At 45.1% G+C, this 25922-nt stretch overlaps 1 protein-coding gene across 5 annotated transcripts in view; it reads right to left on the bottom strand.

Moving 5' to 3' along the window:
- The window catches only part of LOC147014856 (ATP-binding cassette sub-family D member 1-like), a 42235-nt gene that overhangs the window by 2221 nt on the left and 14092 nt on the right, over positions 1-25922 (bottom strand). For 2 of the 5 annotated variants that reach the window (XM_085853259.1, XM_085853258.1), the window contains exons 3-8: positions 24438-24636; positions 13453-13849; positions 9999-10190; positions 9707-9887; positions 9357-9499; positions 8100-8975 (exon numbers count right to left, since the gene is read on the bottom strand). In XM_085853259.1, the coding sequence (XP_085709385.1) occupies positions 8718-8975; positions 9357-9499; positions 9707-9887; positions 9999-10190; positions 13453-13849; positions 24438-24636 (1370 nt within the window). In that variant the 3' untranslated portion in view covers positions 8100-8717. Of the gene's footprint in view, positions 1-8099; positions 8976-9356; positions 9500-9706; positions 9888-9998; positions 10191-13452; positions 13850-24437; positions 24637-25922 lie in introns of those variants that run through there. The other 3 variants (XM_085853257.1, XM_085853256.1, XM_085853255.1) reach the window with 3 other exon arrangements.

Raw genomic sequence — 25922 nt, 5'->3', positions numbered from 1 at the left:
ATGAAAAGTGGGCGGAGCTTAGCAAAAGTGGGCGGGGCTTAGCAAAAGTGGGCGGGGCTTAAAGAAAAGTGGGCGGGGCTTAACAAAAAATAACCTGTGGCTCAGGAGGTGGTCAAACAAGAGCATTAAGAGAAGTTTATCATTTCGTAATGGCACAAATGGGGTATCTTAAAAAATATAAAGATTCAAATGTTTTGTTTATCAATATTTTAGATGGGGATTATTGTGCAAAGAAAATTAAACTATTGAAGGAATTTGAGAATGAACAAATCTTTATAGGTTCAATGAGTGAGCTGTTCAACCCCCAGGTGTTCAATTCAATGAGGTTCAACCTCCAAGTTAAAAGGGGAGACAAATAAATATACCTTGGGATAAAAAGGGGGGTTTATTTTTAGGGAAAAAAAATATGAATCGCTGAAAATCCCCCATTCATTTACATGGGGAAAAGTGAGCCAGAATCAGTATTCTTACCCTACTTATAGTGGCACACTATCTTGGTCAGTCCTCTGTCATCTCATAAGAGTCTTCAGCTGCCATTGTTTTTGGCCTGCTCAACAATGCCTTGGCTTGGTAATCCCACAATGATTTCTTAACGACAAAGTTTTTTTTTTTTTCCACTGTCCTCACTCATATTATCGAAAGCCTGAACAAACCTATGAATTGTTGGATACATTGCAATGCTTATAAACATCGGGAGACGCAAGCGTTTGTGACTTGATTTCATTTCCGCACATGCCATAACCTCGAGAATCTCTTAAACTAAGCCAAATTACAAAATATAAACTCCAGAACTGAACTTATCAGCACTTCCAACCATTGAAAAAAGTGTGAATATGTCCAACTCGGACATATTTTACATTTTGGCATCTGCGGGAGGTGTTTAATAATATGATGGACAGCCGTTCCTTATCAACTATTTCGATGGAGTGCTTCCTTGAGTGCTGAAGCCACTTGGCAAGTGCTCTACAATATTCGCACTATCACTGAATACTGTACAGGTAACCCTCATATAAACCGTGTTCTGATAACATGTTTTCGCTACAGCCCGGATTTAATAAAATATAATGTGCACATGGGACGGGGGCGGCAAAGCACGTTCCAGACATCCTCACCAGGATAGAGGACAAGGGTTTATACTCAAACCCACAATGAATAGACAGACAAAAGCAATTTTAACTAGAACTGCCACTTTATAACTTCTGGCAGTGATGACCGGGTACCCACACATCCGCCTTTGATACAACATGGAACTTTCTGCAGATGACAGTCACAAAGTTTCGCTTTGATCGGGTAAGTGGTTCCAGAGAAAACAATATTTAATATTGTTCTTGAATCAAACATGGCTGCCAAACTGTGTGACCTATCAATTAGAAATTAACAAACTTATATTCGCCACTCGTGGGCAATACGTTAGTGAAGTTTCCCCTTGATCTGATGAGCTGTTCTGTAGAAGAAGATGTTTGAAGGTTTACGGTAAATTGAAGATGGCCGCCAAACCGTATGACCGATCAATAAGAAATTAACAAACTCGATAAAGGACCTCATGGGGAATGTGTGTAAAGTTTCGCCTCAATCTGTTCAGCCGTTCTGGAGATGTTTGAAGGTTTAGGATAAATTCAAGATGGCCACCAAACCGCATGACCGATCAATAAGAAATTAACAAATTTGATAAAGGACCTCATGGGGAATGTGTGTGTAAAGTTGCCTCAATCTGTTTAGCCGTTCTGGAGAAGAAGATTTTTTTTTTTAATTCCCAAAACAAGATGGCTGCCGAACCAAGTGACCTATGAGGTCATAATATATTTTTTCTACGGTGAATTATTGTGCAGATGAGGCTCAAGAAATTTCAGATTTTTCCTATGCAGCGTTGTACCTAACGAATTTTGACCGGCACACCTCTTGACCGATGACCTCACGAAAAATCACCCCTGTTCCCCATGAGGAGCTTATTCAAATTTATGAAACGAAAACATTTTTACCCTAGAAAGTTTCAGAGATAGAGGTCCAAAGTTTTTCGGTTTTTTCAAGATGGCGCCCGTACCACGTGACCTATGACGTCACAATTACCACTTAAGTTTGCTATCAAAAAAGATACATACTATGGTGAAAATTTTGTGTCGATCGGACTTACCGTTCCTGAGAAAATGATTTTTAAAGCGAAAGAACCCGCAAAATTGCCGGCGGAAAAATATAAATAATAAAAAAATAAAAAATAAGGAAATAAACAGAAGAAAAACAAAAGGGTTCCCTGTCAGAATGACAGGGTACCCTAATAAATAGGGGTTTAATGGATACAAATCAAGTATTCACTCGCATCCGTTGAAGACAAAGTCTTCGATATCCCCCGCCATCGTAAATGAGGATTAACAAACTTATATTCCCTCAGCGTGTGCAATATGTTTGTGAAGTTTCCCCTTGATCTGACCAGCCATTCTGGAGAAGAAGATGTTTGAAGGTTTAGGGTAAATTCAATATGGCCACCAAAAAATGTGACCTATCAATTAGAAATTAACAAACTTCTGAAAGGATGTCTTGGGGAAAGTGTATGTGAAATTTTGCCTCCATCTGGCCAGGCGTTCTGGAGAAGAAGATTTTAAAAAATTATTAATTTTCAATCCAAGATGGCTGACGAACCATGTGACCTATGACATCATACATTTACATTCTGTCTCCAATCCTCTAGTGGAATACGTGTGTGAAGTTTCGTGTTGATCGGATGAGGTGTGCTTTTCTATCCAAGATGGCCACCAAACCATGTGACTTGTGACGTCATAATTATCCCCCGCCAACCAGCGAAGTTGGCGGGGGATATAGAAATGGGATCCGTCTGTTCGTCCATCACATTTCGTTTCCGGAGCTTAACTGCAAATCCCCTCAAGATATATTTACGAAATTTGGTACACATATCAAGCAAGTGGTGAACTGGTGCCTTTTGATATTTTCTAATTGAGGTCACATGGTTTGGCAGCCATGTTGGATTCAAGAAAAATATTAAATAATGTTTTCTCTGGAATCACATAACCAAACGAGGCGAAAATTTGCAACTATCATCTTCCATCATATCTGCATACACAGTAAAAATGACATCACAAGTCACATGGTTTGGCGGCCATATTGAATGTACCCTAAAACCTTCAAACATCTCCAGAACTGCTTGTCAGATCAAGGGGAAACTTCACATACATATTGCACACGCTTAGGGAATACAAGTTTGTTAATCCTCATTTACTATGGCGGGGGATATCGAAGACTTTGTCTTCAACGGATGCTCGTTTTTGCGATGTATGCAGACATGATGGAAGAGGATAGTTGCAAATTTTCGCTTCGTTAGGTTATGTGATTCCAGAGAAAACATTATTTAATATTTTTCTTGAATCTAACATGGCTGCTAAACCATGTGACCTATCAATTAGAAAATATCAAAAGGCACCAGTTCACCACTTGCTTGATAAGTGTACCAAATTTCGTAAATATATCTTGAGGGGATTTGTAGTTAAACTCCGGAAACGAAATGTGACGGACGGACGGACGGACGGAACCCATTTATATATCCCCGCCAACCAACGAAGTTGGCGGGGGATAATTATGACGCCACAAGTCACATGGTTTGGCGGCCATCTTGGATAGAAAAACACACCTCATCCGATCAACACGAAACTTCACACACGTATTCCACTGGAGGATTGGAGGCAGAATGTAAATTTATGATGTCAGAGGTTACATGGTTCGTCAGCCATCTTGGATTGAAAATTAATAAAAAATTTAAATCTTCTTCTCCAGAACGGCTGGACAGATTGAGGCAAAATTTCACATACACTTTCCCCAAGACATCCTTTCAGAAGTTTGTTAATTTCTAATTGATAGGTCACATGGTTTGGCAGCCATATTGAATTTACCCTAAAACCTTCAAACATCTTCTTCTCCAGAATGGCTTGTCAGATCAAGGGGAAACTTCACAAACATATTGCATACGCTTAGGGAATATAAGTTTGTTAATCCTTATTTACTATGGCGAGGGATATTGAAGACTTTGTCTTCAACGGATGCTAGTTTTTACTCTGTATGCAGACATGATGGAAGATGATAGTTGCAAATTTTCGCATCGTTAGGTTATGTGATTCCAGAGAAAACATCACTTAATATTTTTCTTGAATCCAACATGGCTGCCAAACCATGTGACCTATCAATTAGAAAATATCAAAAAGCACCAGTTCACCACTTGCTTGATATATGTACCAAATTTCGGAAATATATCTTGAGGGGATTTGTCGTTAAGCTCCGAAAACGAAATGTGACGAACGGACAGAACCCATTTCTATAGCCCCCGCCAACTTCGTTGGTTGGTGGGGGATAACAACAACAACAACAACAACAACAACAACGCTACGTCATCCTGTACGAGTCAGGTGTGCTCCATCTTCCTGTGCAAGTCGTTCATGCTCCATCTATGCTAATAAGTGTGTGTGTGTGTGTGTGTGTGTGTGTGTGTGTGTGTGTGTGTGTGTGTGTGTGTGTGTGTGTGATTGTGTGTGTGAGTGTGTGTGTGTGAGTGTGTGTGTGAGTGTGTGTGTGAGTGTGTCCTCCACAACTCCAAAACCATGAAACCTAGCAGCCTGAAACTTTGCAGGCACACAAAGGGAACTCCAAGGAAGTGCATGAGTGAAAATTTGGTGTTTAAGTTAATCAAAACACCCCTTTTTGAAGATAATTAACAGCCTTATTTAATTATATCCTTCATCGGGCGATCCTCGGCCACCTCACTCTCTGGGGTCTTAAGGTGTATCCTGGGTTACCTCGCTGGGGGTCTGAAGCCACCTTGTTTTTTTGGCCTATTCAGCAATGCCTTGACTTGGAACAAGCCAAAATGATTGTTTTTACGATAAAGTTCTTTTTTTTCATCACTTTCCTCACTCATATTGTCGAATGCCTGTTCATCAAAGCCATGAATCACTGGATACATTGCAATGCTTATAAACACCCGGAGATGCCGGCATTCATGGATTTATTTCATTTCTGCACATGCCATAACCTCGAGAATCTCTTAAACTAAACCGAATTACAAAATGTAAGCTCTAGATTTGAACTTGGCAGCAGTTCCGACTGTTTAAAAAAGTGTTCATTTGTCTAATTTGGCCATAGCTACCGCTTGCAAACCATTTAATTGGAGTACTTGCTTGAGTGTTTAAGCTGCTTCCAAAGCGCCCTACAGTGGACGGCGGTGCAGCTCCTGTCCCGATTGGGATGTACAGTCGGCAGTTGCTACAAGGTAGAGGTACATATATGGATAGATTTGGATCTGTAATTTACGGACTCTCCGTAGGTGTGTGTGTGTGTGTGTGTGTGTGTGTGTGTGTGTGTGTGTGTGTGTGTGTGTGTGTGTGTGTGTGTGTGTGTGTGTGTGTGTGTGTGTGTGCGCGCGCGCGCGTGTGTGCTTGGTTACACGGGCGCCGTGGTGGGAAAGTTTCATCCCGTCTATTGGAGGTTTTAACTTTTAACCTCAGCAGTGTACAAGCGATCACATTGTATTTTGTCCTTGTGACTGTTTCTAAAGAAAATGGTTATTATCCCCACCAGCCAACGAAGTTGGCGGAGGATATAGAAATGGGTTCCGTCTGTCCGGCCGTCCGTCCGTCCATCACATTTCGTTTCCAGAGCTTTTTTTTTTTTTGTATACCTTGGTCGAGGCTCGTATGAGAGCTAACACACAACTCACAGCAAGGGGGCATGAGACAAGAGGGGCGGGAGTGGAAGGGACAAAACAGTGGGGAACAGACACATTAGGTGAACTGTGGAAGGGAGAGGGATGGGGATGGGACGGGGAACATGGCGAAGAGAAGATGGACATTACAGGGACTTTCAGGAAGGAAAGCAGGGGAATTGAAGGAAGTGGGCTTGGGTGGATTATCGGGGGTAGAAAAGATCGAGGATTTGGATGGGGGAAGATAAGAGGTGGTGGTGAACAACTGTTTTGAAAGCCTGGAGGGAAGAATGGGAAAGAATAGAGTGAGGAAGTTTATTCCAAAGGCGGGAAAAAAGAGGAATGAAAGAGTGAAGATGAGCAGTGATTCGTGATTTTGATAGTTTTACCAGAAGGAGGTTGTTGGCGGACCTTGAGCGCCCTGTGGAAATGTGGTGGGGACAAATCGCAGAGAGAGCAGGGGGGGCAAGGCTGGAGAGGAGTCGGTAGAAGACAGAAAGACCACCGACCAACCTGCGGTGATTGAGTGAGAGGCCCAAAGACTCAGCTTCATTGCGGGAGATGCCGATGATCTTAAATGCCCTGGTTTCGACAGCGTGAATCCGAGAAAGGTGGGAGGCAGGAGCACCAGCCCAGAGGGGAGAGCAGTACTCCATCAGGCTACGGACAAAAGCTTTGTAAGTGGTCAGGAGCTCAAGAGGGCCGAGGAAGGACTTTGCACGACGGAGGATTCCCAGTCGGCGACTGGCTTTTGAGGCGAGGTTGGAAATGTGACTTTCCCAGGAAAGGTCATGGCAGATAGTGAGACCCAGAAGCTTGAAAGAAAAGACTTCTTCCAGAGGATTGTTGAGAAAGTGGATGGGGGGGTTTTCTAATCGGTCCTTTCGAAGAGGACCGAAGAGGAAGAGCTTAACTACAAATCCCCTCAAGATATCTTTACGAAATTTGGTACACATATCAAGCAAGTGGTGAACTGGTGCCTTTTGATATGTAGAGATTTCCCCCCCAAATAATTGTCACTTTCCATGGAAACAAGTTGTGTATTAAGAAATAATTGAGGTTAACCTTTGTTATCCAGAGCATTGTTGCAAAACTATTAACTATTTCTTTATGAAATTTGGTTCACACATCAAGAATAAATTTAACTGGTGCCTTTTGCTACTTGTGAATTGATATAGACACAAGTTGCGTCCGTCCATTCGTCCGACCATCCGTCACATTTCGTTTCCGGAGCTGAACTACAAATCCCCTCAAGATATCTTTACGAAATTTGGTACACATATCAAGCAAGTGGTGAACTTGTGCCTTTTGATGTTTACAGATTTTAAAAAATATATTCCGTTTCCATGGAAACAAGCTGGATTGAGACGAATTTCCCTGATAATCCAGTATCATAAATGGCTTGGAAGTGGAGTGAAAACCTTGTTCTCATTTACTATAGCGGAGGATATCGAAGACTTTGTCTTCAACGGATACTAGTTTCATATGACTCGCTGTGCTTTCTGTGTGAGTTTCAAAACAAAATACATTTGACAACACTTGATTTCCGAACCCTTTGCCGTATTAACGCGTTTTCTCAATAAAAGAGCCAAATTTTTTTTCCACCTGTCACATGACGAGTGTGTGTGTGTGTGTGTGTGTGTGTGTGTGTGTGTGTGTGTGTGTGTGTGTGTGTGTGTGTGTGTGTGTGTGTGTGTGTGTGTGTGTTCATAAAGTACAAATTCTCTGAAAACTCCTCTACCCTCACTATCCCCACCCCTCTCTTTGTCCTATCCTTGCTCCACCCCCTTTATCTCCACACAAATCCGTATGGTGGTTATCTTCGCATGTATCCGAATGGTGGTTATCTCCGCACATAACCGAACGGTGGTCATCTCCACACGTATCCGAACGGTGGTTATCTCCGCACATACCCGAACAGTGGTCATCTCCACACGTATCCGAACGGTGGTCATCTCCGCACGTATCCGAACGGTGGTTATGTCCGGACAGTAGTTGTCTCCATATGTATCTGGACTGTAGTCATTTCCGAACGGTCATTATCATTCTCTGGATGTGTCCATGGTGGTTATGTCCGAATGGACCCTCCCTTCACACTGCCTTACCTTGCCCTCCCCCATGTTGCCTTCCCCTCCCCTCACTCTCCCACCCCTCCTCAGTCCCCCACCCCACCTCAGTCCTCCACCTCTCTCTCCCCCTTCGTATACCCATCGTCCGGACGGTTATGTCCGGTCGGACCCTCCCCTCACGCTGCTTTCCCTTGCCCTCCCCTCATGCTGCCTTCCCTTGCCCTCCCCTCATGCTGCCTTCCCTTGCCCTCCCCTCTTGCTGCTTTCCCTTTTCACACCCCTCCTCACTCCCACCTTCTTCCTCGCTCCCCACCCCGTCTCGATCTCCCTCCATCCTCACTCTTTGCACTCCTTCTTACTCCACCCCCAGTCCCCCCACTTTATATATCCATCAGCAAAGTGACAGGTTGTATTTGCTCGTCATAAACACATTTTAAAAAATTGAACGTTTCGTTTTTAAAAGTTTCTTCAACCATGTCGTTAGAGTGCTTGCTTGGAACGCTCTTCAAACTTCGATCTCTACAAGCTTCCATGGCGATAACGCTGTGCAGTTGTCTCCATATAAAGTGGTTCTAGAGAAAAATATTTTAAAATGTTTTCCTTTAATTTCGTATGGCTGTCAAAGCATGTGAACTATGACATCATACTTATCAAACTTTATTCCTCGTGGCTTACAGTTTTGTAAGCGACCACATATAAATCAATGCTCAAAATTTTAAGTTGCAGTTCTTGCAATCGACTAGCCATGATAAATACAGTTTGATAAAAAAAATGACGTAATAGAATGGCATCGTCATCGGAATGGACAGCGAGGGATGGCATCATAATAGAAACAGGTGTTCTTTGGTACCCCGCATAACTGCTCGCAGTTACAAGTGGCAGCTCTCGTCTATGTTTAAGTTTATGCATGAACATTATAACTCCAGAATTAATAAATCTAAATGGGACTATCAGTATTGATCATGCTGAAACTTGCATTGCAAACAATTCCATTCTCTCCCAACACGAGACAGCCACAAACCTTTTATCTCCAGTGTTCCTCTAATATGTGCACCAACCCCTTCACTGGTTTCTCCTCCAACAATACCATCGCCAGTAACTTCACCACCCGTTTGAACACCTGGCCGACTGTACAATCCACATTGCACCTCATCGAACACAACAAGCATATCATGCACACGTGCAGTGTACCCAGCCAGCTCTGCAACCTATGGTGAAACAAAAGAGAGGAAATGTGAGGAGGGAGGAGATGCAGTGGAGGAGAGGTAGAGAATGGCAAATACATCCTTACCAAACTAAATGGTGAAGAAAGAAAATGCTGCAGAGGTGAAGAAGGAAATGGGCTGACAGAGGAACTAGAAGTGATGGACTCAAAATGGATCTGTCTAGTCTGGGTTTGATTCAAGATCCGATTACAAATTATCATCTTGGTGTTTTGAGTGCTCAGTCTTTGGTTAGGACATTCACCTTGGAATACACAGTAATGCAATGCCAGAAACACAAAATCAAAGCATTTGTGCTGCTGGTACCAAATGCCCTGATGGATACCAAAGGTGATGGCACTTGGATATCCAAGCTTAAACATTTACCTCCTTGTAGGATAACATGATCCTCTCAATGGCATCGGCCCCAGAGACGAGAAGGTTTCTTGCTGTGGTGAAGGCTTCCGTGAGCTCACTCACCCTTTCCTCTTCCGGCAGAGACAGAGCTCGATCACGCTCCTCCTCAGAATCTACACACCAAAATGAGTTATCACAAAACTTCACCAAATTATGACTGATGGCAAAACTAAAGATGACAACATGAACTACCTTCCACAAAGTGTGAGGCAGCGACGACCCGCTTCTTCCTCCCCTCCCCCATCCCCAATCTGCATATTATCGCTGACACGACCACCAAATATGGTGTACAAGTACTGGTGAGCAGATAAACACTATACCAGTAACAGAGTATCCAGTAGCAGAGATGACGGGCAAGGCCACCATGACGAGACCGCTGGAACTCCACAAGTACTTCATTAAAAACTGCTCCAGCATGACGTACCACATGCGTTTAGCCAGGATGAGTCGTACCTGCTCTGCTACTTCATTGTAGCTCTGCTTCAACAGGGCCAACTCCACCTGAACGAGAGGCAGAGTTGAGCGCTTGGGAGAGGGGTAGGGGGGGAGCAGTGTTGTGCATTTGGAGAGAATGTTGCAACAGTAATGAGAGCTTAGCGCACAACCACTCACCTCGTGTCCCCTGTAAAACGACACCTCCTCGGCATTGGCAATGAGACGCGAGTGTACGTAGCGAAGGTAACCCTTCCGCTGAGCCTCTTCCGCTACCAGTTCGCCAAAGCGTGGAGAGCTCGCTCGCAGTATACGTGCCGTGATGTAGATAACCAGACCTGCAATCAAGCCGGGAGCCTTGTAGTTGGCACCCTGTGGGGAACGCATGAAAATCCATAAACCTGGTTGTGTCCCAATTATTACAAGTCCACAGGATTACTCTTGTAATCCATTCATTATCAGGCTGTGAGGTTTTGGGAAATAAATTTAGTTTGTGCTCTGCCAGTAACTGGAGTTAAAGATAACTCTCACTACTTGGTTACAAGCAGAAACACCAATCGAGTGATCGAGCATGTGACATCAGTATCTGAAATTGAAACAAGAGTTTAACTGTAATTCAGGAGCATCATGGCATTGGAAATGTTTAAACACACTTGTGAAAAGAAGGCTTTTGGTTTTCTGGCAGAATTACATTTATGTTTCTCCCCTTATGATCAATGGCAACATCAATGACATCATACGTGGCCACAATGGTTGTTGCAATTTAATTTGATGTGGTCCATCTTTAGTTGTCAATGCATTCAAGAAAGAAAGCTCCTGATAACATGACTTCCCATGCCACTGTTGACATCAAAACAGAATCCTGATTCAATAAAACAACAAGCATCAAAATAAAGGATGTAGAAACAAGGAAATCCACGATGTAGAAACAAGGAAATCCTTCGCTTCAATTGGTTCTTCTGACCACGTCCTTGTCAAAGTGGACATCTCTCTGGCTGTTATCAGAGAACCATCTCACCGCCGTCGAGTCTGGCATTTCACTCAAGCCGACTGGCAGGGTCTCCGAGCAGCCATCAAACTGACAGACTGGTCTCCTATCACTACTTTCTCAAACATCAACTCATCCTGGGAATTCTTTCAAAGAAACTTGCTCTCCCTCATGCACAGATTTATCCCCTCTCGTGTTCAGTTGTCTTACCCTTCCTCCCGCCCTTGGTTTACTGAAGCTTGTGGCGAGGCAGTTGTCCTGAAACAACTTGCCTTTGCCTCATGGAAAGCAAACCCAACTGAGGGCAATCTCAGTTCTTTCCACAAAGCTCGGAACAAGTGTGTATCTACCCTCAGGAGAGCCAGAAAACAACATCTTTCTCATCTCAAGTCTGAACTCTCAAACCTCTCTCCCTCCTCAAAATCCTGGTGGCGTTTAATCAAATCTGTTTCTGGTGTATGTTCCCCCTCCATCCCCTCCCTTACCTCAAATGGCCGCACTGCTGATTCCACACGTGATAAAGCTGAATGTCTAAACTCTGTGTTTGCAGCTAAATCTTGTGTCCTAAACCCATCACTATCTCTACCCACTTTACCCAGTCGCACCCAACTGTCCCTGGACTCTGTATCCTTTTCTCCTGACAAGGTGGAGAGCTTGCTTTCAAACCTCGAGTCAGATTCTGCAACCGGTCCAGACGGCATCAGCCCACGTGTCCTCAAAGCCTGCTCTTCTGCTCTTGCTCACCCTCTCTCTGTTCTATTCACCCTCTCATTTGCCCAAGGTCATCTGCCATCTGCTTGGAAATCTGCTAACATCACTGCCCTGCATAAAAGGTGCAAAAACAGATCCCTATAACTACAGACCAATCAGCCTTCTCCCAATCATCAGCAAGGTGATGGAATCCATCATCGCCTCAGATATGAAATCCTTCCTCTTCTCCAATGGCTTGATTTCCAATCATCAATTTGGTTTCAGACCAGGTCACTCTACCCTGGATATGCTGCTTCTGCTCTCCCATCAATGGATGGAGGTCCTCAATGCCAGACAGGAAATCCGAGCCGTATCCCTGGACATATCACGTGCTTTTGACACAGTCTGGCACCCTGCCCTACTCACCAAACTCTCTTCCCATGGTATTCAAGGCCATCTCCACTCATGGCTCGCAGACTTCCTCTCCTGTCGCAGTCAACGTGTGGCCCTAAATGGAGTTCTTTCATCCCCTCTTCCTGTGCAGGCTGGAGTTCCTCAAGGTAGCGTTCTGGGCCCTGTTCTTTTTCTGGTTTTCATCAATGATCTCTCGGACTCAATGGAAAATCCTCTTTCTCTTTGCCGACGACTCCACCCTCTACCGTACCATCTGTCATCCCTCAGACAGGCAAGCAGCAGCTTCTTCACTCACTGCAGATCTGGATAAAATCACAAACTGGTCCAACACGTGGAACATGTCTTTCAATCCAGACAAATCTCACACTCTCACTATGTCTCTTCGAAAGGACCGTTTACAAAACCCCCCCATCCACTTTCTCAACAATCCTCTGGAAGAAGTCTTTTCTTTCAAGCTTCTAGGTCTCACTATCTGCCATGACCTTTCCTGGGAAAGTCACATTTCCAACCTCGCCTCAAAAGCCAGTCGCCGACTGGGAATCCTCAGTCGTGCAAAGTCCTTCCTCGGCCCTCTTGAGCTCCTGACCACTTACAAAGCTTTTGTCCGTAGCCTGATGGAGTACTGCTCTCCCCTCTGGGCTGGTGCTCCTGCCTCCCACCTTTCTCGGCTTCACGCTGTCGAAACCAGGGCATTTAAGATCATCGGCATCTCCCGCAATGAAGCTGAGTCTTTGGGCCTCTCACTCAATCACCGCAGGTTGGTCGGTGGTCTTTCTGTCTTCTACCGACTCCTCTCCAGCCTTGCCCCCCTGCTCTCTCTGCGATTTGTCCCCACCACATTTCCACAGGGCGCTCAAGGTCCGCCAACAACCCCCTTCTGGTAAAACTACCAAAATCACGAATCACTGCACATCTTCACTCTTTCATTCCTCTTTTTTCCCGCCTTTGGAATAAACTTCCTCACTCTATTCTTTCCCATTCTTCCCTCCAGGCTTTCAAAACAGCTGTTCACCACCACCTCTTATCTTCCCCCATCCAAATCTTCGATCTTTTCTACCCCCGATAATCCACCCAAGCCCACTTCCTTCATTTCTCCTGCTTTCCTTCCTGAAAGTCCCTGAAATGTCCATCTTCTCTTCGCCATGTTCCCCGTCCCATCCCCATCCCTCTCCCTTCCACAGTTCACCTAATGTGTCTGTTCCCCACTGTTTTGTCCCTTCCACTCCCGCCCCTCTTGTCTCATGCCTCCTTGCTGCGAGTTGTGTGTTAGCTCTCATACGAGCCTCGACCAATGTATACAAAAAAAAAAAAAAAAAAAAATGTGGCAGGATTTTTGGATTTTTCACACAATGTTAAGGAAACGTTAGATATATTAATCTCTAACATTCCCTCCGGATTAATTGCTCCTAAAAATTGGTCCAAATCCAAAATGGTGTCAATCTCCAAACTGTCAAACGACTAATAATCTTGGTGGGAATCAACAATCATAAAAAAATACTTTGAGTAATGCCACACAAATCGAAATAAAAACACATTCACAACCTTTGACTTGGCCTGCTGAATGAGGGTGCCTGTGGTGAGCAGCACATCCAAAAAGGGTTTTGTCAAGTTTGAGTAGAGGTGAGCAACCGACTGTCCAAAAGCAGCTATGTCTTCGGTGAGCGCCTGGTCTGGATTGGCAAGTCGAGAGTCCATGTGAAGCACGCGATAATATGTCTGTTTGTGCAGGTAAAGCTCGTAGGTGTGCTCCACGAGGCGACTGCGGAAGGACAGCGCGAGATGCCCTTCGAGGTACCGGATGGCGCTGTTTATGAATGTGGCCGGCACAGCAATAAGGAGCCATTTGGCGAGCTCGAGAGCAAAGTGCTGTGCATCACGTCGCACGATTGTACGCACTATCTTTCCATCCAAAGAAGCGATGTATATAGATAGGAAGGTACTTCAACATGAAAGGGGAGGGGAGGGGGGGAGGAGACAGATAAAACAAAACGGAGTGCCAAGTTAGAGCAGACCTTTCCCAACTTGACAAACATGTGACATCATCTATCCTAATGTAAATCAATGTACATAAATCCGTCCATCATGTTAAAAAAGGTAAATCTAAGTGCAACAATCAGATGACGCTGAGCAATCCACAAGCACAAGGTTACTTACAAAAGCACCTCCGCACCTAGGACATAACAGCAATGGTTAAACATCAGGGTCATCATTCTCAAGATTGTCTATCAGGAGTGGGTGACATTCATCAACCTGACACAATTAATTAAAAGACACTTCACACGGGATATATTTTACAATCCTCATCGAATCTTGAACATCGACGTCGTTTTCTCACAAATACGAGCTGCCATTGATACAAACACTTGTAAACAATCATTCTGAAGCACACAAATGGGCAAATCAATGTATTTTACGACATCCTAAAATATTTTACCCTTAAAACATCATTCAAATGCAATACAATGTGCATATGAGAAGTGTCTTCGAAGAACGTATCATGATAAAAGGTTTATGTTCCAATGCAAAATGTAAAAGCTAAAATAAACAAACAGAGCAATAAATGAGAGAGGCTCAGCAGAGTATCAAATTACAGCATATCGGAGAAACAGTGCAGACTCGCTCACTCACTGACACACTACCGTTTCAATAGCATTTTGTGTTCCTTCTTGATTGTAAGAGTCCAACAAATCACTCAATGTATTGAAAGGTGCACGGGGAGTGGTAGGAACCCCTAACTCCCTTTGTTTTATTGTTCCGGTGAAATTACAATGCTATGTAATCTTTTGTGTATGGGCCTTGTGAACATTTTCTGTGCAAGACAGCAACTTTGAGTTAAATAATAGTTAGCAGAGTGAAACAGGCCATGTGTCCTCCCCTGCCTGCCTCTCCTCATCGATGCACACGCCTGCAAGCTGAAACAGCCTGAGGGCAGGATGTGGCTTCAGTCAGGCCATGGAGTGGGACAGTGTGGTTCGCGAGAAGGCTTGCTCCAACTCGAGCCTTAAGAGAGGCGGGACGCAAACAGTCAAAGAGAGTGGGGAGCATCAAGCGAGGAGTGCGGTATTCGGCCATAGGCTAGATAGGGCCACCGTGCACCCCCCCCCCACCTCCCAACAAAACTATGTTTTTTTTGAAGTGTCTGGATATGCTGAATACGAATGTTAACATTGAAAATATTGGGATGTACTTACCTGTTTTAACCTCATGAAAGGGGGTACCCTCAAAAATGAATTTTCGTCATTTGTGCCAAAAGCGATTTCCGTACCCAATCAGAATGGCTTCGAAACGACCCATTACACTGTCAGACTACACATATTATGGCTTATATGAAACATAATCTCATGCTGGTTCTTTGTATGTGTCTAAAATTAATATATCCAAGAGCTTATATAACATGTTGAGTACATGTACTGTATCGTCTTATTAACCATTAATTACTGTGTTGTGGAAGTTTCAATAAAGCTTATTTTTAGACATTTTTTTTTCTTCTGCCAAATAGTCCAGAATAAGAATCTGACTTAATTTGTTATCCATATATATAGTATCCAAAGACAATTTAATCCAGATAACATGAACGCACATAATGTTATCACACAATAAACAACAGAACGGTATTCACAAAATCAAAAGCAGGGTTGGGTTTTAAAAATAAAATAAATTGCTGAGAACAATTATCCACTGACTCCTGTACCACACAGTATAAGCACTGCTGATGGCTTCTTGGCCAAAACTGATAAGTCAAAGTCCTTTGCCCACCTGACAAAAGAAGTTGACGATGCTGCCCTACCATCCACTGATGAGACGCTTGTCATTCTCGATGGTAATGCCTACTTCTACTACTTGAAGGAGGTACCAGGCAACTTCAACCAGATATGCAGCAAGGTGTTTGACATGATGCCAAAGACAGGCAATGTTCTGTTCAGCACAGACAGCTACCTGCCCAAATCTGTGAAGGCGATGGAAAGACAGAGGAGAGGATGTGGAGAAAAGTTGATTATAAAAGGAGAAAACACCAAAAGGCCTGCAGATTGGAAACAGTTCCGAGCCAATGATGAAAACAAGCAGCAGTTTATTGCACTGCTTACTTGACTCTGGAGCCAAGATTCGTATGCCAGAAAGCTGCGCGGGAGACAAGTGATCATCACCTGTGAAGGATCAGCATATCTGCTGACATCTGAAGATGGCCGCTCAACATGCAGAAGAGAAGTTTTGAGTCTCAAGTCTGCTCAAGAAGAAAAGGATTCCAGTCATTCTCTACTGTGAATATGCCAGGAGCAATCATTACAACAATGTTGTGGTGAAGAGTCCAGACAGCGGCATATTTTTCATCTTGCTGCACTATGCTCCGACTATGACAGACCTAAAGATCATGTTCGACACAGGCACAGGAAACAAGAAGAGGTTCATCGATATCAGTGAAATATCTCGTGGCTATTCCCAACAGCATTTGACAGCATTGATGGCATTTCATGCCTACAGTGGTTGTGATACCACGAGTGCTTTCAAGGGGTTAGGCAAAGTGAGCCATTGAAGACCCTCTCAAGGATGCCGAAGTTTGTGGAAGTTCTTGACAGGCTAGGAGACACGTGGGATGTTTCGAGGGACCTCATGGATAATCTCAATGAGTTCACTTGTGCTTTGTATAGAAGATCTCGTGTTCGAAGTGTAGATGAGTTGCGATTTTTGAGAATGAGTGAGCTGTGTGCCAAAGATGATGATCATCTCACCCACTCAAGTAATGTTGACCTGGCTACTCATTCTCAATGTACAAAGAGTCTGGAGCAGCACATCAGGAGAGTGAACTACCAGATTGGGATATGGAAGAAGGCCCACATTGCCCAACCCTGATATCCCTGATGCTGGTGACGGACACGGTTGGGCACTTGTCAACTAAAAACTGGAGCCTCTCTGGTATGAGGGGTGTGTTCTCCCATAGCAGTTGACAGATATTGCTGAATCAGTGAACACCAGTGATGAGGGAGATGATGAATCAGATGACGATGACAGCATACCAGAGGAACAGGAGTACTTACCTGGTGACAGCTCGGAGTCTGACCAAGATTGAAGAACATAGCTGTACCATTAGCTGTTGACATTGATTGAAATGGATGACAGTAAAATCTCATGATATTGTTACTTACCTGATGAATACAATGAAACTGTATGATCATGATAATATATCAACAGAAATATCTTGAAATATGGATATGAAAGATATACTGTGTTATCGCTTGGTAAAAGGAACAATGTCACAGACTGTTATTACCTACTATATGTAAATATAATGTTGGTTTCAATCATTGTTTGTAATCAGAATTTGGGAAATAAGTATGAATGCAGCAGATTTATATGTATTGTAAAATACATGACTATATTATTTAGAGTGGGAAAGAATATACCAGCAATATTAACATGAATAATGTTCTCAGCAATTTATTTTATTTTTAAAACCCAACCCTGCTTTTGATTTTGTGAATACCATTCTGTCGTTTATAGTGTGATAACATCATGTGTTCATGTTATCTGGATTAAATTGTATTTGGATACTATATATATGGATAACAAATTAAGTCAGATTCTTATTCTGGACTATTTGGCAAAAGAAAAAAAAATGTCTTAAAAATAAGCGTTATTGAAACTTCTACAACACAGGAATGAACGGTTAATAAGACGAGACAGTACATGTACTCAACATGTTATACAAGCTCTTGGATATATTAATTTTAGACACAAACATGGAAACAGCATGAGATTATGTTTCATAGAAGCCATAATATGTGTAGTCTGACAGTGTAATGGGTCGTCTAGAAGCCATTCTGATTGGGTACGGAAATCGCTTTTGGCACAAATGATGAAAAATTATTTTTGAGGGTACCCCTTTTCATGAGGCTAAAACAGGTAGTGCATCCCAATATTTTCAATGTTAACATTCAAATTCGTATTCAGCATATCCAGACACTTCAAAAAAAAACATAGTTTTGTTTGGAGGTGGGGGGGGGTGCACGGTGGCCCTATCTAGCCCATGGCCTATATTGCCGGTTGCAAGAGAGAGTGAATGTGAGAAAGTGAGCGAGTGCGAGAGAGTGCGAGAGAGAGAGAGAGGGAGAGAGAGAGAGGGAGGGAGTGCGAGAGAGAGAGAGAGAGAGAGAGAGAGGGGAAGGGAGTGCGAGAGAGAGAGAGGGAGTGCGAGAGAGAGAGAGAGAGAGAGAGAGAGAGAGAGAGAGAGAGAGAGAGAGAGAGAGAGAGAGAGAGAGAGAGAGAGAGAGAGGGAGTGCGAGAGAGAGAGAGAGGGAGTGCGAGAGAGAGAGAGAGAGAGAGAGAGGGAGGGCGAGAGAGAGAGAGAGAGAGAGAGGGAGTGCGAGAGAGAGAGAGAGAGAGAGAGAGAGAGAGGGAGTGCGAGAGAGAGGGAGTGCGAGAGAGAGAGAGAGAGAGTGCGAGAGAGAGAGAGAGAGAGAGAGAGAGAGTGCGAGAGAGAGAGAGAGGGAGTGCGAGAGAGAGAGAGAGAGAGAGGGAGTGCGAGAGAGAGGGAGTGCGAGAGAGAGAGGGAGTGCGAGAGAGAGAGGGAGTGCGAGAGAGCGAAAGAGCGATAGAACGAGAGAGAGGGAGTGCGAGAGAGAGAGGGAGTGCGAGAGAGAGAGGGAGTGCGAGAGAGAGAGGGAGTGCGAGAGAGAGAGGGAGTGCGAGAGAGAGAGGGAGTGCGAGAGAGAGAGGGAGTGCGAGAGAGAGAGATCGAGAGAGAGAGAGGGAGTGCGAGAGAGAGAGGGAGTGCGAGAGAGAGAGGGAGTGCGAGAGAGAGAGGGAGTGCGAGAGAGAGAGGGAGTGCGAGAGAGAGAGGGAGTGCGAGAGAGAGAGGGAGTGCGAGAGAGAGAGGGAGTGCGAGAGAGAGAGGGAGTGCGAGAGAGAGAGAGAGAGAGGGAGTGCGAGAGAGAGAGAGAGGGAGTGCGAGAGAGAGAGAGAGGGAGTGCGAGAGAGAGAGGGAGTGCGAGAGAGAGAGAGAGGGAGTGCGAGAGAGAGAGTGCGAGTGCGAGAGAGAGAGTGCGAGAGCGAGAGTGCGAGAGCGAGAGTGAGAGTGCGAGAGTGAGAGTGCGAGAGAGAGAGAGTGCGAGTGCGAGTGCGAGTGCGAGAGAGAGAGAGTGCGAGAGAGAGAGAGAGAGTGCGAGTGCGAGAGAGAGAGTGCGAGAGAGAGAGTGCGAGAGAGAGAGTGAGAGTGCGAGAGAGAGAGTGCGAGAGAGAGAGGGAGTGCGAGAGAGCGAAAGAGCGATAGAGCGAGAGAGAGGGAGAGGGTGTGCGAGAGAGAGGGAGTGCGAGAGAGAGAGGGAGTGCGAGAGAGAGAGGGAGAGGGAGGGAGAGAGGGAGGGCGAGAGAGAGAGGGAGTGCGAGAGAGCGAAAGAGCGATAGAGCGAGAGAGAGGGAGTGCGAGAGTGTGAGAGAGGGAGTGCGAGAGTGCGAGAGAGAGAGGGAGTGCGAGAGAGAGAGAGGGAGTGCGAGAGAGAGAGGGAGTGCGAGAGAGAGAGAGAGAGAGGGAGTGCGAGAGAGAGAGAGAGGGAGTGCGAGAGAGAGAGAGAGGGAGTGCGAGAGAGAGAGAGGGAGTGCGAGAGAGAGAGAGGGAGTGCGAGAGAGAGAGAGAAGGAGTGCGAGAGAGAGAGGGAGTGCGAGAGAGAGAGAGGGAGTGCGAGAGAGAGAGAGAGAGAGAGTGCGAGAGGGAGAGAGGGCGTGCGAGAGAGAGAGAGAGAGAGAGAGAGAGAGAGAGAGAGAGAGAGGGAGTGCGAGAGTGTGAGAGAGGGAGTGCGAGAGAGAGAGAGAGTGCGAGAGAGAGAGAGAGAGAGAGAGAGGGAGTGCGAGAGAGAGAGAGAGAGAGAGAGAGAGGGAGTGCGAGAGAGAGAGAGAGAGAGAGAGAGGGAGTGCGAGAGAGAGAGAGAAGGAGTGCGAGAGAGAGAGGGAGTGCGAGAGAGAGAGAGGGAGTGCGAGAGAGAGAGGGAATGCGAGGGAGAGAGGGAATGCGATGGAGAGGTAGTGCGAGAGAGAGAGGGAGTGCGAGAGAGAGAGGGAGTGCGAGAGAGAGAGAGGAGTGCGAGAGAGAGAGGGAGTGCGAGAGAGAGAGAGAGGGAGTGCGAGAGAGAGAGCGAGAGAGAGTGCGAGAGAGAGAGAGAGAGAGAGAGAGAGAGAGTGCGAGAGAGAGAGAGAGAGAGAGAGAGAGAGAGAGAGAGAGAGAGTGCGAGAGAGAGAGAGTGCGAGAGAGAGAGAGTGCGAGAGAGAGAGAGTGCGAGAGAGAGAGAGTGCGAGAGAGAGAGAGTGCGAGAGAGAGAGAGTGCGAGAGAGAGAGAGTGCGAGAGAGAGAGAGTGCGAGAGAGAGAGAGTGCGAGAGAGAGAGAGTGCGAGAGAGAGAGAGTGCGAGAGAGAGAGTGCGAGAGAGAGAGAGTGCGAGAGAGAGAGTGCGAGAGAGAGAGAGTGCGAGAGAGAGAGAGTGCGAGAGAGAGAGTGCGAGAGAGAGAGTGCGAGAGAGAGAGTGCGAGAGAGAGAGTGCGAGAGAGAGAGTGCGAGAGAGAGAGCGCACGAGAGCGAGAGAGCGAGCATGAGAGAGAGTGAGCATGAGAGAGAGAGAGAGCGAGAGCGAGAGCGAGAGCGAGAGAGAGCGAGAGCGCGAGAGAGAGAGAGAGCGCAAGAGAGAGAGCGAGAGAGAGAGAGCGCGAGAGAGAGAGAGCGCAAGAGAGAGAGCGCGAGAGAGAGAGCGCGCGAGAGAGAGAGAGAGAGCGAGAGAGAGAGAGAGCTAGAGAGAGAGAGCGCGAGAGAGAGAGAGAGAGAGCGCGAGCGCAAGAGAGTGCGAGAGAGAGAGCGCGAGAGAGAGAGAGAGAGAGAGAGAGCGCGAGGGAGAGAGAGAGAGAGAGAGAGAGAGAGAGAGCGAGAGAGAGAGCGCGAGAGAGAGAGAGAGAGAGCGCGAGAGAGAGAGAGAGCGCGAGAGAGAGAGAGAGAGTGCGAGAGAGAGAAAGAGTGCGAGAGAGAGAAAGAGTGCGAGAGAGAAAGAGTGCGAGAGAGAGAGAAAGAGTGCGAGAGAGAGAGAGAGCAATCACAGTGGCAGAGAGAATGTGAGCTCCACAAGGTTGAGCTGAGTCGGAACCCGGTTCTAAAAAGACACCACCACTGGGTTCGCACACAAACACACACCCGCCGGGCTTGCGTGGCCAAGGTGTACTTTGGGCGAGCAACATAAGGTGGCAGCCTTCATAGGGACATTCCTATTTGTTTCAATTTTTGTGCTCCGCGAGTCTTATGTTTCCTGCCATCTCCTTGCTTTTCTCCATGCGTTACCAATCCTATGGCTATATATTGTGACGAGCTGTTTTATGTTGGCTTGCTTTGGGCTCCATTGTGAATCTGTGACCGATGTCTTTGCGTAGAATTTTACTCCATGTTTTTCAAAAAGATCGTTTTGTAAGTACATTAATTATTCTCATTAAATTCTGTTAATGTATTGGGTGTTGTACTCTTGCTCTGTCGTTTTGGCTGGAAGTGCCGCTCGGGCAGTGAAAGCCATTAGTTTTGGTGGAAACGAGGACCCGTCCCACGGCTTTGAATTTGGCAAATTAGAGCATTCGAGGCATCCTGAGGCCTAATGTCCAACTTGACTCATTATCTGTTACAATATTCCTATATATATATATATATATATATATATATATATATATATATATATATATATATATATATATATATATATATATATATATATATATATATATATATATATATATATATCTTCTTCTTCTTCTTCTTCTTTCGGCTGCTCCCGTTAGGGGTCGCCACAGCGGATCATCCGTATGATCCGCATAGTGATTTGGCACATGTTTTACGCCGGATGCCCTTCCTGACGCAACCCTGGTTGCCTCTTACGACACAGGGATATGGTACACCTATTTTAACCGGGATATACACCGGCCCAGTATACTGGTACTCATTTCGCCGACCTCGGAAGGATGACAGGCTGAGTCAACCCCCTGGTGTATTAATTCAGTGGCCCAACGGGGCTTGAACTCAGGACTTTTTGGCTCCCAAGCCGCTGCCCTAACCACTGCGCCAACACCAGGCTATATATATATATATATATATATATATATATATATATATATATATATATATATATATATATATATATATATATATATATATATATATATATATATATATATATATATATATATATATATATATATATATATATATATATATATATATATATATATATATATACATACATACATACATATATATATATACATACATACATATATACATACATATATTGTTGTGGTTTTGAAAAACTGCTATTGTAAATGTATACTCACGACATGTAGTTCCTTCAGCGTAGTTATTTCTGTAATAATGGGTCAGATGGGTCAGTGGGATTCCTTCAGATGGGTCAGTGGGATTCAAACTGCGTTGGAATGGGTAGATTAGGATTCACCCCCTATTGTAATTTTGCACATAGAAGGTTGTCAGCCATTTGATGCGGATGTGTGCCCATCCCTTCCTCACACCCCCTTTAGCGTTAAAACACACACACACACACACACACACACACACACACACACACACACACACACACACACACACACACACACACACACACACACACACACACACACAATCTCTTCCTGCAGGCATGTTAGGCAATCAAACATGAAGTACAGTTACATAACCTCAAACTCCCCCGCTCTAAAGGAGATCCCTCAAAGGTCTGGGTGAGTTTGAGAGAAACCGGACATTTCCCCCTCGTAGTAGGCTCGAGCCCTGAGACGGCAACAATACGTATATAATGTGATATGCCATGGTAATGGTTCATGTATAATAAAAGTTAACCTCTGTAATCATTCTCAATAATACGGGACTTTTGAAATGACAATCTGCCACAGAATGCTCGGCATGCATGCGCAGAAAACCCCATCAGCGGGGGTCATCAGGGAAGCCAAACATATACCGTGTATGCGAGAAGGATTGTTACCCAAAGATGGCTCACAAAGCTTCTAAAAGAAGCTGAAAATACTTGGAAATATACCTGAGCAAAGGGCTGTGCCTATGCACAACAAGAGTTGGAAAACTTTGTGAACTCACCCAAAAATGTGACAGCTTGCAGCGAACCCAGATTGCAAACTACCGAGGCAGTGTGGATCGGTGCAAGACCCGAAGGTTCGTAGGCTGACACGTTCAACCCAAACTTTCAACCATCACTGTCAATGAGTGGTCTTTGAACTTTGTGGGTTACCTAATGTGAAAATGTCAGGCTTGGTGATTTATTTAATGGAGTCTGAAATTGTAAAGACGATGCTGTCATCACCAACATTCAGGCAGACTTCCCAGAGGGAAACACCGTATCGGGATTGGGTGCTTCTTAACACCAATGGGAAGATCATATCTGAGGCTTGTCAATGCTCAGAGTAAGTTCAAAATGATGATATTTACAATTAATTATGCTTGGGAGAGGGGGGAGCTGTATGGCCGCTCACTTGGGCTAACAGGAAATGGTAGGAACTCGACTCCTCATCCACAAATATTTCCACGAGTCCAATTTGCATTCACGAACAGAACAATTATCGTTAACCATTTTGAAATTTCCACTCTTCTGTCCAAATGCTGAAAATTATATTTAAAAGACTATTTGGATCACGGATTTTTCTCCAGCAACGGCAGGTTAAAAGCGCCCGGCGAGCCAAACTGGTTTACTGAAAACGCACACACAGTGCATACGTGAAAGACCTCGTTTAGCATTCATACATCATTTTGAAAGTCACAAATTAATTTATATGTAAACTAGTGGGATACCTGTGCACACAGACAAACCTCCTCGATAAGGAGTACAGAGAAGAAAATTATGGCTCCTGATACCAACATGCAAACAGATAGACACAGGGTGAAGAGGCTATTTAAATGATAAAACACTGGATTAATTGTCTCTTACTTGAACATAATGTACAGTCTAGGTTGGAAAAAAACCAATGAAGTTAAGGTTAAATTAGACATTAAAATGTTATGGTTAAGTTCGACAACTTTTCTGAACCATGTCGAAGTCCAGTTGGGCATGCTTGTTGAGCGTCAAACCATGGGTGGTTTGGGCAAACACACAATCAGGAACAGCCGCATATAACATTGACATAATCCGCATTGAAGGTACAAAATCAACCAGGGTTCAATGTAAAAATGTTATGGTGACACCACACAAATTTGTCGAACTGTGATCGATGCTGTTTGAGGGCACAACAATAAAGTATGCTGTTCACGGTGATATTTTAAAGTTGGTCTCATGGGGCCTTGCAGACACGTTGGCAAGCACACTGACAAGCATACCATTTAACCTTGTAGCTGCTAATATACCCAGTCATTACAAAAGTAAAGCACAAAGTTCACGTTTATTCCCAAAAGTCCACAAAGCATGAAATTTGAAATTCAGAACAAAGTGTGGCTTCCAGCAAAGATAACGAACTATGTGTTAAACGCCATAAAGTCTCAAAGCACGAACGCCAGGTGATGAGGTTTACCGGGATACAAGAGCCAGGGAGTGAAGCACGAGCAGGCCCATCTCACGGCAAAGGAGCCGTGGGAAAAGGATGGGGAGAATACGTCGAAGCTGCAGAAGAAATTGACGATCCAGCGATGGGGATCTGGTGTGACTCCATTCTTTAGTTGTGTGTGCAGTTACACTCGCTTCCTCATTGGGTTCAGATGCTGAAGCACTATCTGTTCACACAGCATACCCCAAGTTATGCTCTTCAAGATTGTGGACTTGGAGGTAAGTCCTCCATTTTCATATTTTTATTTAAATACAGGTAGCGTAGTGACTGAAGGGAGAGCTTGATCTTCAGCTAAATAAAAGGAAAAGTCACAGGTACAATGACAATGTTTGAATAATACCATGGCTCATCAAGGGACCACCACCACATTAATGGCCCCAGTTATTACCAACTTATTGTAGGGTCAGCCTGGCCCAAGTTTTTTATGAACCAGCTGTCCAGGCCCAACGTTTGGCTGAAGGTGATTTGGGGTAGGAATCTATAACTTGTTCAACATGAAGATGACAACTCACCTCCTCTTTGTCAAATGACAAGGTTGGATTTAACATCCACCAGCTAATGCTAGCAGAAGGGACCAATGACAATGTCTATCCAAGGGATGGTCCACTTTTGTGATGAAACACCCAGCCTGTGAAACACCAATCCTTTCGAAAGGACCGTTTAGAAAATCCCCCCATCCACTTTCTCAACAATCCTCTGGAAGAAGTCTTTTCTTTCAAGCTTCTGGGTCTCACTATCTGCCATGACCTTTATATCTGCCATGAACAACCGCCATTGTTACCACCACCAGTCACAACATCAACCACCAACCACAACGCCGCTTCACCACAACCGCCACGACCTTCACGTCACACCTCGCAACCGTCGCATCGCCACCGTTCTTGCGCCGCTTGTGGGTACCGGTGTTGGACTCGTGCAGGGCGCGCGCCGAACAGCGTGTACAAAACCACGGATTTTCCACTTCAAAAACGGATCAAAAACGACACACGCCCACTTTTGTTCCGTCCAATCGGTGAGCGTGGGGCGATTTGGCCCCGCCTCCAGGGCGTTGGAGGGCGATCGATATATGCAAATTTATGGATCAAAAAGCATTCACGCCCACTTTTTCTCGGGCCAATGGGGAGCGAGGTGAAAGGTCGAAGGGAGGGGGTCAAATGCGAAGCCACGGGGCTTATATAAGCGACCGTGTTCGTCAGTCCAGAGAGTAGTAGAGTCGAGAGGGAACAGAGAGTTAAGACTTCGCGGGCGGTGGAGTTGGCAAGAAGGAGCTGGTCGTCGTGTGCGTTGGAGTCGGAGCCGAGGGGACGGAGCTGTGGAGAGGCGGCGAGGGCAGACGAGGGGGTGCTCGCGTCGTGCAGGGAGCTGCACCCCAGGGAGGCCGACAGCGCGACCTGGCCGAGGTGGAGACGCTCGTCGCGGGACAATAAAAATCCTCTATACCCCGAGCATCAG

Source organism: Eptatretus burgeri, chromosome 13 (genome assembly GCF_056783735.1).
Source record: "Eptatretus burgeri isolate ZD-2024b chromosome 13, Ebu_testis_v1, whole genome shotgun sequence".
Taxonomy (NCBI): Eukaryota; Metazoa; Chordata; class Myxini; order Myxiniformes; family Myxinidae; genus Eptatretus; species Eptatretus burgeri.
The sequence above is the reverse complement of the archived record's forward strand: the minus strand, read 5'-3'. Positions and strand labels throughout refer to the sequence as shown.